Raw genomic sequence first — 13,513 nt, 5'->3', positions numbered from 1 at the left:
CAGTGTCGTGGAGACTTCAGCCGCCTGTTCCCAGCGCGAGGGCAGTGAGCGAGCGACTGCAGCCCCTGTCTCGGGTCTGATGTCCCCTTGGTGGCGGTCAGAGTCCTGCCTTTGTTACCACCTGTCTGGCTGCTGTTGTTGTGGAGGAGAGCATGATCTTTCATCCTCGGTCCAGACCACACGTCCGCTTCTGAGGGATGCAGGGCCTTCACGGTAGGACGCATTCAGAGCCCCGTGCCCAGCTCGTGGCCGGAGCTGGCTGCGAGGGCTTCCCCTCCAGCCGGGTAACCGGGGGTCTCTCTCTCTCTCCAGACTTGGTATTACTGAAGAATGATCCTGTTCAGCCTCCTAATTGCCTCTACTGAATTATTTCTCTGTTTAATAGTTCATAAACTGATCATTTTAACGTCCAACCAAAAATGGTAAGAAAATGGAATCAACCCTAAAAGTAGTTGCCAAGCTCCTTCAATAAAACTTGCTGCTTCAGCCACATTCCCATCGTTCCCCCAGTGAGGAGACTCGGAGAACCCACCCTGGGCTGCCTCACCCAGACCTTGGCTTTGGGCTAGGGAAGGAGGATGTCTCAGACTAACCCTGGACCCCTGGGAGATGGAAGGCGTCTCAGAACCGGCTCAGTGACTGTCCCCAGTTCGGGGAACACAGGATACCCACCCCGTGCCCGCTGTGGCCGCCGCCCCTCTGGAAACTCGGCAGAGCTCAGCCCTGCCCCGTGTGACCAGCAGTCCGGAGAAAGGGGGTAGATCTTCCAGCACCTGAATTGGGGGGTTGGGGTGGGGCAATGGCTGTTCCTCATCCCTTGTGACTTGGGGACCTGGCCACCAGGAATTGGCTTTCCTGTCTAATGTGCCCTCTGGTGACCCGTGCTTTTCCTCCTCTTCCCACCCACTCACCACCGTGCCTTGTGTTTGGCTTGTGGCAACCTCTTGTTCCTGTCCACAAGATTTACTGTGACCAAATCACACCAAAGCACCTGGTAAATCCATTGCCAATTTCCTTCAAGTGTCATCTGTCATTTTTATGATGTAGGAGTTGTAGAATTCTGCATCTTATAAAACCCAGCTGACACTTTTAAACATAGTAATAAAAGTACTGTACTTAGAACAATATTTATCCTCTGTTAGGACCCTAGTGTTGCAACTTGGTGGCTCTCCCAAGGACAGATCTTTAACTATTTCTATAGCACTAGAACAAGTAAGTTTCACTTTTTAAACTTCCAGGGAGACCCCTTTTAGAATAAATTCAGCCCCCAGAACTCAACATAGGGAAACCATGTCCTGTCTGTTGTGGACAAGACTCCACTGTGGGTGTTCAGGACTCGGGAGCCCGAGATCCTCCGGGTAGTAGGAGGGCTGCTGGTGGGTCATTCGGGGACGTCCGCAGGAGGGCCGTGTCAGATTTGGCGGTTGGCCACTCTGAAGAGGGTGGCGGCCATTGAAAGAAGAGCTGAACACGGTCAAGACCTGAGGCCCTTCAGCCAGTGAGAAAGTGCCAGAGAAGAGGCCGGCAGCACACAGCCTCCCTGCAGGCGGGCTCTGTGCCCTCCTCCACCCCCACTCGGAAACAGACTCCGCCCACTCAGGGAGGGAAGGTAACTGGCTAGAGTGCAGTCAGCGCTGTGGAGTGGATTTGTTCCGTGGAGGCCGTTGGAAGTGTGTTGTTACGTCTTCATCGGGATGAAGTGTCAAGAATTCATCACTTAGACTAGTTTCAGGGGAAAGCTGCTTAAAACAGTGTCTCCACCTGTCCGAATAATCAATCCTAAAAAAGTCCTAGACAGAATTTCAACATGGCATCTTCATTTAGTATGTATATTGTATGTTATCATTACTAGTGAAACTAAATTACTGGCTTGTTGCCTTGTATGCTCCGCTTCAAAATAAATCCCTTATATTTGATAAAACACATGATTTCAGTAACATTCTTAGTGTGGGTCCTCAGATGCTTTTTGGAGATAATTCTCTGATCGTAAGTTTTGTCCCACTGTAAATCCATACTTGATCTTTATTAAAGGTGGTACTTGTCAACTAAGTCACGCTTTCTCATTTTAAATTCTCAGCTAAGAAGACTTTCTGAGCATTTCTCTCTGTTACTTGTTTCGGTTTCTAGGCAGACTGTGTGCTGCTCTTGTTTGTGGCAGTATCCTTACTTAGTAACAGGTGTTTTTCAAGGCTAGTGACAGAGGAGATGCCAGCAGGGATAGGGTTGGAGGAGAGGGGCAGAGGGGTCTGTAAACAGCCTTCCCTAGTTGGGGGGGGGGTCTCACAGGAGCTGTGGGGGCAGGAAACGGGGTCCGGCCCAGTGGCCCCTTTTCCAGAGCTACAGAGGCAGAACAGATGGAGACGGGGGGCTGGGGATACTACCTTTAATGTAATGGTTTTTGATTTGAAGTTTCCAATTTGAATAACAGTGGTGATCCTCTCTCCACCTGTCAGCTGGTCCTCTAAAGAGCTCTGCAGGTCAGAGGAGAGAGTGCTGTTTTGCCCACGACAGAATTGTTAAGTCTGTGCAATGCAGACCCTTCTCTGTCCTGGGAGGTGTGGCTGACGGTCCTTTGAGGAGGGGGCCGAGCGTCCCCTGCAGCGGGTGCTGTTGGTGCTGCAGGGTGGACCTATGGGTATGGGCATGTGGAGGAGGCAGCTGCCTCCGCTTCCTCTCTGTCCCCAAGCTGCTCTGCTAGTGGCGAGAGGTCAGGGTCCTGATGACAAGCCCTGCGGCGAGGGTGGCCGACGCCGCGCCCAGCGCAGCCCCTCGGCGGACGGCCAGCTGCCTCCCGGACAGTCTGCTGGAAGGAGCTGCAAGGGCGTGGGCTGCTTCCGGAGTCCTGAAGAGGCCCAGGTGGCAGTCGGGCCTCGAATACAGTGTCAGGGTGACGCCCGGGGAGCTGCCCGTAGCCACTGCGGAGACAAACGAGCAAGGTCAGCGCTCCCGGGGCGGGGGACGTCTGGGAGGCCGGGGTCAGCCAGCTGCCGGGCAGGCGGTGTCTGCTCTGCGGAACTGGCTAGCTGACCTCTGCCCCTCCCGGGAGGGGACTCCTGTGCGGTGGGAAGTGCCTGCGTTCCCTGGTGCAGCAGGTGGAGGGGACCACGGGGGGGGGGGGGGGGGGGGGGGCTCCATCAGCGTCCCTGAGAGCAGAGGGGGCGTGCCCCTGCCCGAGGGGGCGTGCTCCTGCCCGAGGGGGCGTGCTCCTGCCCGAGGGGGCGTGTTCCTGCCCCAGGGGGCGTGTTCCTGCCCGAGGGGGCGTGCTCCCGCCCGAGGGGGCGTGCTCCTGCCTGAGGGGCGTGTTCCTGCCCGAGGGGGCGTGCTCCTGCCTGAGGGGCGTGCTCCTGCCCGAGGGGCGTGCTCCTGCCCGAGGGGGCGTGCCCCTGCCGGAGCCTTCCTCAGCCCACAGCCGGCACCTCGAGTGTCACTGCCACGTGTGATTTCTGTTGGTCACGCTGTAGCCATGGGACAGTTTGAGCTCCCAGGGTTTTGGTCAGCTGGCTAAACCGACGGAGGATCCCCGGGGGTGATGGGGTCACCAAGACAACAGGGCTTTGGGCCACAGATTGCCCGCCTGGCACTGGGCACAAGCCTGGGGTGGGAGAGCACCTGTGCCTTGAGCTGGGGCCACCATTTCATCGCGGAGACATTGTCCCCCAGAGGTGTCTGTCTGGTGTGGGTGCAGAGAGGTGGACAGGAGAAGTGCCCCCCAACTCCAGTGAGTCGAGCCGGGCTGACCGGCCCTGACCAACAGCGGTAGGCCAGGATGTGGCCTCCTGCCCTGAGCTGGCGCTACGCGGTTAGAACACGCTGTAGGCGGACAGGTCCGTGCCTGGACTTCTGTCTCTTGCCTTTGCAAGTCACAGGACAGCGGGGAAGGGACCTGAGCCCTCGGCCTGGCCTCCTCCTCCTCTGGGAATGGGGCTGTGGCTGCCGCCTCACAAGGCTGAGGATGGCGGAGTGTGTCAGTGATGCCTTCCTGGGGTTTTTTGTTTGTTTTTTTGTGTTTTTTTTTTTGTATTTTTCTGAAGCTGGAAACAGGGAGAGACAGTCAGACAGACTCCCGCATGCGCCCGACCGGGATCCACCCCGCACGCCCACCAGGGGCGATGCTCTGCCCACCAGGGGGTGATGCTCTGCCCATCCTGGGCGTCGCTCTGCCTCCACCAGAGCCACTCTAGCGCCTGAGGCAGAGGCCAAGGAGCCATCCCCAGCGCCTGGGCCATCTTTGCTCCAATGGAGCCTTGGCTGCAGGAGGGGAAGAGAGAGACTGAGAGGAAGGAGGGGGGTGGGGTGGAGAAGCAGATGGGCGCCTCTCCTGTGTGCCCTGGCCAGGAATCAACCCGGGTCCCCCGCACACCAGGCCGACGCTCTACCACTGAGCCAACCAGCCAGGGCCTCCTGCCTCTTTTTCATGTTGAGAGGATGGGGCGTGTTTGGTTCCCAAGAGACTCACAGGACAGCCAGGAGCATATGACACTGGCCATTTTGTGTGGACCCCACAAAGCACCCTGACAGCATTACCTGAAGATGCAGCAGCCTTCTCAGGCCCGGGGCTGGGGGCCACGTCCGCCGCGCCCTGCTGCGGCAGCCCCGCGAACTTCTGAGCCTGAAGGGGAGAGCACGACTGGGTGGGCCTGAAATGCAGCCCCCCAGCACCCCCGCCTCGCGCACCACAGGCCTGGGGGGGGGGGGTCGACAAGACACGGCTGCCGTTTGACCCAAGAAGACCTGGCCCCAGACTCGGAGGCTCCGCACGCTCTCCTCTGTGCTGGGACTGTGCTCTGCCCACCTCTGATCTAGAAGCGGCGGGGACGCTGCCCTGAGAGCCTGTGGTGGGGAGACCCCTGCACGGGGGCTGGACGACCCCAGGGAAGGCCTCTGTGCAGACGTTTAGGACCCTGGTGGCCGGTGCACTGGGGCTGGTTGACCCCAGGGAAGGCCTCTGTGCAGACGTTTAGGACCCTGGTGGCCGTTTAGGACCCTGGTGGCCGGTGCACTGGGGCTGGCTGACCCCAGGGAAGGCCTCTGTGCAGACGTTTACGACCCTGGTGGCCGGTGCACGGGGGCTGGCCGACCCCAGGGAAGGCCTCTGTGCAGACGTTTAGGGTCCTGGTGGCTGGTGCACGGGGGCTGGCCGACCCCAGGGAAGGCCTCTGTGCAGACGTTTAGGACCCTGGTGGCCGGTGCGGACAGCCTCTTGTCTCGCTGCCCCCGCAGACAGGCCGCGATGTCTGGCTTGTCAATCCTGGCAGCTGCCCACCTGGAGCAGTCCTCCTCTTTGTCCCCTGCCTGCCTGCCTGCAGGCGGTCTCAGGTGACACGTCAGAAGGCCCCTGACCGGAGGCTGGGATGCCACGGGCCGCCTCATGGCCAGCCTGGAGAACCTGGAGACCTGAAGCCATGCAGGCTGATGTCCTCGCCTTTGCGGGGAAGGGAATGAAAGCAGTGCTGTTTGAAATCGTGTTTACCGTGGCCTTGGTGCCATGAGGGCCTCTCCCCACGGGAGGGCAAGACCGTGCCCTGCTAGGGATCGGGCGCTGGGGGAACACAGCCCCTCTGTGCTCTGCCCCGGACTGAGCTGTGCCTCTTGTGTCAGAAGCAGACACTGCCCTTTCCGAGGGGACGCTGGACAGAGTCCTCTGCCCCTGGGCCAAGGCCACGTGCACTCGGGGGCGCATGCGGGCCCAGACTGGTTTGAGCCCCGTGCTCTCGCTGGGCCTGCAGCAGCTGGGCCAATCAGCTGGGCCTGCAGCAGCTGGGCCAATCAGCTGGCCGGCCAAGGGCTGTGTCTGATGAGTGCGTGTCTATGATTGGAGCGCGTGCTGCTCATCCTGGGACGCAGTTACAATCACAGGTCACCGCTGCCCAGGCCTGACGTGCTCGGGGCACTTCTGGGAAGCACTCCCTTCCCCTGGCTGGCCGGGCGAAGGTGTCCCACGGCCAGGGGCTGCTGACTCACCTCCTCCGCGGCCAGCTTCCAGTTCATCCGGGCAGTGGAGGCGACAAAGGCGGCGGCTGCCAGCAGGACACAGGCCAGCATGCCCAGCCAGAGGCCTGCAGGGGACCAGCGACAGACAGTCGGAGAGCACAGCGGCCACCCAGGCCCCTCCCGCCGTGTCCTCACAGCCCGTACCTGTGATTCCCATTCCGAACACGAAGATCAGAACGATGCCCAGCGGGAGGCCGATGACGTAATACGCGACTGCGTTGACAGCAGCTCCAATGGCTTGCCTGCCGGCGCCTCTGAGGACACCACCGTAGACGCACTGGGGGAAAGGGGAAGGGGGTTGGCACCGATGAGGCCAGTGCGGGCTCATGCAGCAGGCACCTCTCTGAACAGTTCACAGCGCAGCCGCACTGAGCCCTTGCCCCAGGAGGGCGGTGCTTCCCCCCTCCGTGAGGACACTGAGCCCCAGGGGCAGCGCTGCCCTCCAGGAAGTAGCTGGCAGAGGCTGTGGTGGTAAGAGCTAGGAGGTGTTCCTGGCATCCTGTGGGTTGAAGCCAGGATGCTGCTGGTCATTCTGCAATGCCCAGGGCAGCTGTCCTACCCGAAAAATTGTTCTGCCCTCTGTCAGCAGTGCCAGGGTGGAGGGCCCTGGAGCATATGGAAGCTCACAAGGACAATCCAGTGGCAGTTCTACAGGAAGGGCCAGCAGCCTGCAGCTGGGGGTCTGTCCAGGAAAAGTGGTGGACGGCTGGACCTGACCAGGACGCGCCAGAGAGCTCCGTGAGGTGAAACAGCCCAGGGAGTGGGGGAGAGGTCAGCAGGGTCTCCCCAGACCCCAAGTGGGCTGGAGGCTGAGCGTGGTTGCAGCTCAGACCGGAGCAGACCCGAGCCACCTGCACGTCCCGGGCCGTGGAGCCTGTGCCCAGGCGGCAGAGGCACGGAGCCAGTGCCCAGGCGGCAGAGGCTCGAGGCGGCAGAGGCACGGAGCACCCCAGCAGGAAGTAAACGCTGGGCACACTTGAAAACGGCCTTCACGTGGAATGTGCCCCCAGCCCACGTTTGATCCCTCCGCAGAAAGTGGAAACCTCACCAGTGCTCAGGGGTGTCTGGACACAGCCTCCAGTCAGCATTGGCTGGACACTGAGCCGTGCAGGCATAGGAGTGGCTCCTAGGGAGCTAAGCTTAAAAGTAAGCAAGAAAAAACACAAAACAGAGAGAGCAGCTGCAGGTCGTGGAGTCAAATGAAGTTACCAAACAAGGCCACAGTGCTTGGGGTAAGGCCACACACAGCATTCCCCAGGGTGGACCTGTGCTAGGCCACACAACAGTCCTCAATACAGTTAAAACTACTGAACTCAAAGAAAAGACGTTCCCTGACCACAACAGTTAAAGATGCCTACCAGAAAGAAATCTGGGAACCAGAATGCTTGGAAATTAAACGACACATTTCTGAACTCATGGGTCAAAGAACTCACAAGAGAAATTGTAAAATATCTTAAAAGTAAATAAGTGAAAAGAAACATGACATACTGAGGTTTATTAGATACAGCTGAAGCAGTCATCACTGGGGGGGAACATACAGTTTCAGGTGCCTAGATCAGAAAAGAAGAAGGGTCTCGAATCAATAGCCTCATATTCTCTACCCTAAGGAACCAGAAAAGAGGAGAAAACTAGACCTCGATCAAGCCGAAAGATGGGAATAATTGAATGGAAATCATTGATGCAGATGAGAAAAACAAAATCATTGAAACCAAATATTCTAGTTCTTTGATAAGATCCACAAAACTGACAAACACCAATGATTTCACATCGGTCAGTAAGACCAAGAAAACAGGAAAGGGAAAACACAAATGATCAAAATCAATAATGGAAGAAGGGGCATTACTACTGACCAGGCAGTGGCTCAGTGGATAGAGCATTGGACTGGGATGCAGAGGACCCAGGTTCAAAACCCCAAGGCCAAAAAAAAAACAGACAAAAAACCCAAGGCCACTGGCTTGAGCCCAAAGGTATGCGGCTTGAAGCCCGAGGTCGCCGGCTTGAGCAAGGGGTCACTCGCCCTGCCGTAGCCTCCCCCACCCCCTACCCCCGTCAGTCAAGGCACATATGAGAAAGCAATCAGTGAACCTCTAAGGTGCCGCAACGAAGAATTGATGCTTCTCATCTCTCTCCCTTCCTGTCTCTCTGTCCCTATCTGTCCCTCTGTCTGACTCTGTCAAAAAAATAAAAAACAAGGAGTAGGGGGAATACTGTGAGCAACTTCCTGCCAAAGGATTCGATAATTTAGTTGAATGCAAAGTATAACATCTGAAAATCAGTTAATGTCATTATACCATATTAATAAAGGACAAAAAAACATATGATTATCCCAATAGATGTAGAAAAAGCATTCTTCAAATCCATGAGAAAATGTGTCAGCCTGCTAGGAGAAGTGAGGCTCTTTCTTGACCCGATGAGGGTGTTTAAAACCCTCCAGATAGCATATTTAGCGCTGAAAGGTGACACTTTTCTCCCTAACATTGGGCACAAGGCAGAGACGAAACACGTTGCCACTTCTGTTCGTTATTGCACTGGACGTCCTAGCCAGATGAAAAGGGAAAGTGAAACCCTTTATCCACAGGTGACACGATCCTGTGTGTAGAAAATCCTAAGGAATCCACAAACACACAAAAACGACTACAATGAGTTTAACCAGGTTGCAGGAGAAGAGATCATAAAACAAAGATCAGTTATATTTCTATAAAACGAATGGACAACCTAAAAACAAAATTTAAAAAATTTTTATTTACAATAGCATCAAGAAGAACAAAATATTGGGATAAACGTGACAAAAATAGGGCAAGATTTGTCCATGGACAGATAGGCTACCAAAAATATTGCTAAATTAAAGAAGATCTAAATAGTTGGGTAGACAGTCCATGTCTGTGGACTATTAAGATGGCTGCATTTCCCAAAGTTTGCTCAATAGATTCAACATAATTCCTTTCAAAAGCCCAGTAGGCTTTTTAGTGGAAATTAAAAGCTTATTCTAAACGACATCTGGAAATGCAAAAGATCTAGAAGAGCCAAATCAATTAAAAAAGAGAGAACGAAGTTGTAAGATCCATTCTAATTGATTTCAATACACACTAAAGCTACCGTAATTAAGACAGTGGCGGGCCTGACCTGGGGTGGCGCAGTGGATTAAGCGTCGACCTGGAATGCTAAGGTTGCCGGTTTGAATCCCTGGTCTTGTCGGTCAAGGCGTACACAGGAAGCAACTACTACAGGCAGATGTTTCCCGCTTCTCCCCCTCTCCAAAAAATAATAAATTATATATATATATATATATATATATATAGAGAGAGAGAGAGAGAGAGAGAGCGCGCGCCCTGGAGGGTGGCACAGTGAATAGATCATCCTTAAGGAGTGCCAAGGTTACTGGTTTGATCCCAGGATCACCAGGTTGCTGGGCAATGAGCTGATGCTTTTTTTCTCTTTCCAAAAAGCAAAAAAGTATAGTGCTGTCATTGGCATAGACTAGGCATATACATCAATGCAACAGAGGTGTGAGGCTAGAAGTAAACCAGTACATTTATGGCCAGCTGATTTTTTTTTTTTTTTTTTTTTTCTGAAGCTGGAAACGGGGAGAGACAGTCAGACAGACTCCCGCATGCGCCCGACCGGGATCCACCCGGCACGCCCACCAGGGGGCGACGCTCTGCCCACCAGGGGCAACGCTCTGCCCACCAGGGGGCGATGCTTTGCTCCTCCGGAGCATCACTCTGCCACGACCAGAGCCACTCTAGCGCCTGGGGCAGAGGCCAAGGAGCCATCCCCAGCACCCGGGCCATCTTTGCTCCAATGGAGCCTTGGCTGCGGGAGGGGAAGAGAGAGACAGAGAGGAAGGGGGGGGGGCGGGGGTGGAGAAGCAAATGGGCGCTTCTCCTATGTGCCCTGGCCGGGAATCAAACCCGGGTCCCCCGCACGCCAGGCCGACTGCTGAGCCAACCGGCCAGGGCTGCCAGCTGATTTTTGACAAAAGTGCCAAGGAAATTCACTGGAGAGAGGGGTGGCCTTCCAATGCCAACAATTGGACCCGAGACCATCAGACATCCATACGCAAAAAGATGAATCGAGATCCTTTTCTTCTACCATACGCAAAAACGAACTCAAATCATAAACCTAAGTGTAAGAGCTGAGACTACAATGTCTGGAGAAAGTCATGGGAGAAAAAGTTTGCGACCTTGGGTTAGGCAGAGAGTTCTTAGATAGGACAGTGAAAGTGTGAGCGTGTGTGTGTGTGGGGGGGACAACAACTGAGAAATTTACTACATTAAAAGTGCAAACTGCCCTGGCCTGTTGGCTCAGTGGTAGAGCGTTGGCCTGGCGTGTGGAAATCCCAGGTTCGATTCCCAGTCAGGGCACACAGGACAAGCACCCATCTGCTTCTCCACCCTTCCCTTCTACTTTCTCTCTCTCTCTCTGTCTCTCTCTTCCTCCTCCGCCTCTCCTCCTGCAGCCGTGGCTCAATTGAAGAAAGTTGGACCCTGGGCGCTGAGGATGGCTCCACGGCTTCCGCTGCTAAAAAATGTCTCTGGTTGCAATGGAGCAACGCCCCCTAGCGGGCTTGCCGGGTGGATCCCAGTCCGGGTGCTTGCGGGAGTCGGCCTCTCTGCCTTCCCTCCTCTCACTGAATTAAAAACAAACAAGTACAGCACAAACTTCTGCAGCTCAAAGGAGCCCTGTAAGGAAATGGAAAACAAGCTGCAGGATGGGGTGGCCAGTCACGTGCTGGTCAAGGACTGGCGTACAGAACGTGTATAAAGAATTCTCAATAATAATAATAACGATAATGATAAAACCGCTTCAATGATAAAGTGAATAAAAACAGACTGAGAGGAGCACATACTCGGGGCCCTGACTGGAAGGTCAGCCCTTGCAGGCACGGATAAGTGAACCCTCCAGCGCGAGGAGCGTGGGGAGGGCAGCCAGGTCAGCGCTACTCACACAGATGGCCTCAAACAGCTGGAAGACGGCGTAAATGGGCAAGACCTTGTTCACCAGGGCGATGACCTCTCTGCAGGAGGGACAGGGAGGAGTCGCTGGAGCGCTGAGACATGACGGCTCGGCTCGTAGAGACCTAGCTGTGTCCCTCCTATTACACCACCTCCCCCAAAGGCTGGGCATAGAGGTAGGCACCCCCCCCCCAACCTAACACTCCTGGCCTGAGTTCCTGCCTGTCTGTGGGTCTCCCTGAGCTCCAGAGGAGCCCCCAGTTTCATCTCATCTCTGAGTCAGCAACTGGTGGGGGCCACGGCCCCGGGGAGACAAGCGTAGACGCCGGCTGCCTCCCCGTGAGGGCAAAGTCCGGGCCGGTCTGTCTTCGTTTGGACCTAGCCCCGGGCCCCGGGCACATGATGTCTCCGAGGACTGGGTGGCAAAGTCCTCTGACATTTCCCCAGAAGTCAGTGAGGGAAACCGATTACCTACTCATCATTGGTAAAGATATAACCCAGTTCGTTTCTCAGGATGCTCAAGAGGGTGCCGATGACCAGCGAGGTGCCCACTGGAAGGGACAGAAGGGAGAGAGGCATTTTGGTAAACAGAACCCACGGAAGAGCCGGCTCCGGTCAGCAAGTCCACTCAGCCCTCCTCACACAGGCACCGAAAGTCCCCTGCAATCGGGTCAGTCGTTCACTCAGGCTGGGACGGAGGAAGGACCACACATACACGGCCTTTCCTCCTGTGTCCCTCCAAGCGCGGCTCCCGGGCCAGCAGCATCAGGGTTCCCTGGAAGCACGAGGGAAACGCGGCTTCTCGGTCCCCCACCTCCATCCCGCTGAACCGGAAACTCTGCCCGTGAGGCCAGGTGACTCCAGTGTGACCCGAAGCCCGAGAACCACCGCTCTCCAGAGCGGAGCCGACCTGAGCTGTCAGCCAGCCTCAGCCATGGTGGAGGGCCAGATTGGCTCCTCCTGAGGGGTGGGGCGGGGCGGGCAGGTCCCAAGCTCCTGGGGGTGCTGGGAGGGCCAGCTTGCCACCAGCTCAGAAGGGGAGAGAAGGCGGACGGTGGGCAAGAGAGATGCCTGTTGCTTAGAGGGTGGGGGTCTTGAGTCGCTGTCGGGGCATCCGCAGGGGCTGCCCTGGGCCAGACCAGGCAAAGCAGGTCCAGAAGGGCCACCTGTCTGCTCCCAGAGCTAGCCCTGCCTCCAACGCGCCAGGCCCTCCCCCCCCACCAGGCCCCCGACTTTCCAGCCCTCCAAGTGCCCCCCCTCAGCCCCCAGGAGAGAGCCACCCACCTGCACAGTGCCCCCCTCAACCCCCAGGAGAGAGCCATCAGGTAGAGCAGGTCCGGAAGGGCCACCTGTCTGCTCCCAGAGCCAGCCCTGCCTCCAATGCGCCAGGCCCTCCCCCCCCCCAGGCCCCTGACCTTCTAGCCCTCCAAGTACTCCCTCCGCCCCCAGGAGAGAGCCGCCCACCTGTGCAGAGCACGCCGGAGACAGCAGACCGCCTAGCTTGCGCAGTGTCCGAAGCCCCGAGGGACGTCCCTACTCTGACGCAGACGGAGATGCTGAGCCCCATGGGAACCTGGGACCAACGATAAGAGGGTGTTCTGAGCGGAGCCGCCCCGCAACCTGGGGCTAGCCGATGAGCAGCCCTCCAGCTCTCCAGCCTGGTCGTGACGGGGAGAGCGGGAATGAAGGTGGGTTCCAGGGAGGCAGTGTGGGGGAAACGCTGTCAGGCTAGCTCGCTGCTTCCTGCCTGCAAGCACTTTGAAAGGTTAGTGTGTGAGCAAGTGACAGAAAGCCATGTGGGTCTGAAAAGCTACAGGCCCTGGCCGGTTGGCTGAGTGGTAGAGTGTCGGCCCAGCAAGCAGATGTCCCGGATTTGTTTCCTGGTCAGGGCATACAGGAGAGGCATCCATCTGCTTCTCCACACCTCCCCCTCTCGCTTCTCTCTCTCTTTCCCTCCCACAGTCATGGCTGGATTGGAGCGAGTTGGCCCCCAGGTGCTGACGATGGCTCCATGGCACTCGCCTCAGGTGCTAGGAAGAGCTCAGTTGCTGAGCAATGGAACAACGCCCCAGATGGGCAGAGCATCGCCCCCTGGTGGGCTTTCTGGGTGGATCCCAGTTCGGGTGCATGCAGAGTCTATCTCTCTGCCTCCCCTCCTCTCACTGAATAAAGAAAAAATAAAAAACTATGGGTGCTCTCCCTCGAGGTCAGTTCTCTCAGATTGCCCCCCTGCCACTGCGAGGTGCAGTTCCCTGACTCCCTCAGCCACCACCCTGAGGGGCCATGTCCCTGACCCCTTGCCCTCCACTGTGAAAATCAGTTTTCCTTTGTTTATTCGCTGGCCTGTCTCTGCGAGCCTCCCAAAACAGGCAATGGCCTGAGGCTTTCCGGCTCCACCGTTTCGGTTTCTCTACCGTCTGCCCGAATCCAGCGTGAACCTCGGCCACCTGCATTACAGGCAGCATGAGGAGAGCTGGCCCTCATGGTTGCTTCAAACAGGTGGTCACATCTGAGGTTAGAAGATGGGGTGGGGATACTCCAAGTGAGCCAGCCAATCCCCTGTGTCC

General features: G+C 56.7%; 2 protein-coding genes across 4 annotated transcripts in view; one reads left to right on the top strand and one right to left on the bottom strand.

The window, feature by feature from the left end:
• Positions 1 to 2,049, top strand: part of ALDH3A2 (aldehyde dehydrogenase 3 family member A2) — a 39,978-nt gene extending 37,929 nt beyond the window's left edge. For both annotated transcript variants that reach the window (XM_066264380.1, XM_066264381.1), the window contains one exon: positions 313 to 2,049. Coding sequence is in view for 1 of the 2 variants with exons in the window: in XM_066264381.1 (XP_066120478.1) it covers positions 313 to 327 (15 nt within the window). In the remaining variant the exon portion in view is untranslated. The remainder of the gene's footprint in view (positions 1 to 312) is intronic.
• The window catches only part of SLC47A2 (solute carrier family 47 member 2), a 30,454-nt gene continuing 18,181 nt past the window's right edge, over positions 1,241 to 13,513 (bottom strand). For both annotated transcript variants that reach the window (XM_066264379.1, XM_066264378.1), the window contains 7 exons: positions 12,411 to 12,519; positions 11,422 to 11,497; positions 10,939 to 11,008; positions 6,136 to 6,268; positions 5,962 to 6,056; positions 4,525 to 4,609; positions 1,241 to 2,915 (listed from right to left, as the gene is read on the bottom strand). In XM_066264379.1, the coding sequence (XP_066120476.1) occupies positions 2,695 to 2,915; positions 4,525 to 4,609; positions 5,962 to 6,056; positions 6,136 to 6,268; positions 10,939 to 11,008; positions 11,422 to 11,497; positions 12,411 to 12,519 (789 nt within the window). In that variant the 3' untranslated portion in view covers positions 1,241 to 2,694. The remainder of the gene's footprint in view (positions 2,916 to 4,524; positions 4,610 to 5,961; positions 6,057 to 6,135; positions 6,269 to 10,938; positions 11,009 to 11,421; positions 11,498 to 12,410; positions 12,520 to 13,513) is intronic.

Source organism: Saccopteryx bilineata, chromosome 2, assembly GCF_036850765.1.
Source record: "Saccopteryx bilineata isolate mSacBil1 chromosome 2, mSacBil1_pri_phased_curated, whole genome shotgun sequence".
Taxonomy (NCBI): domain Eukaryota; kingdom Metazoa; phylum Chordata; class Mammalia; order Chiroptera; family Emballonuridae; genus Saccopteryx; species Saccopteryx bilineata.
The sequence above is the reverse complement of the archived record's forward strand: the minus strand, read 5'-3'. Positions and strand labels throughout refer to the sequence as shown.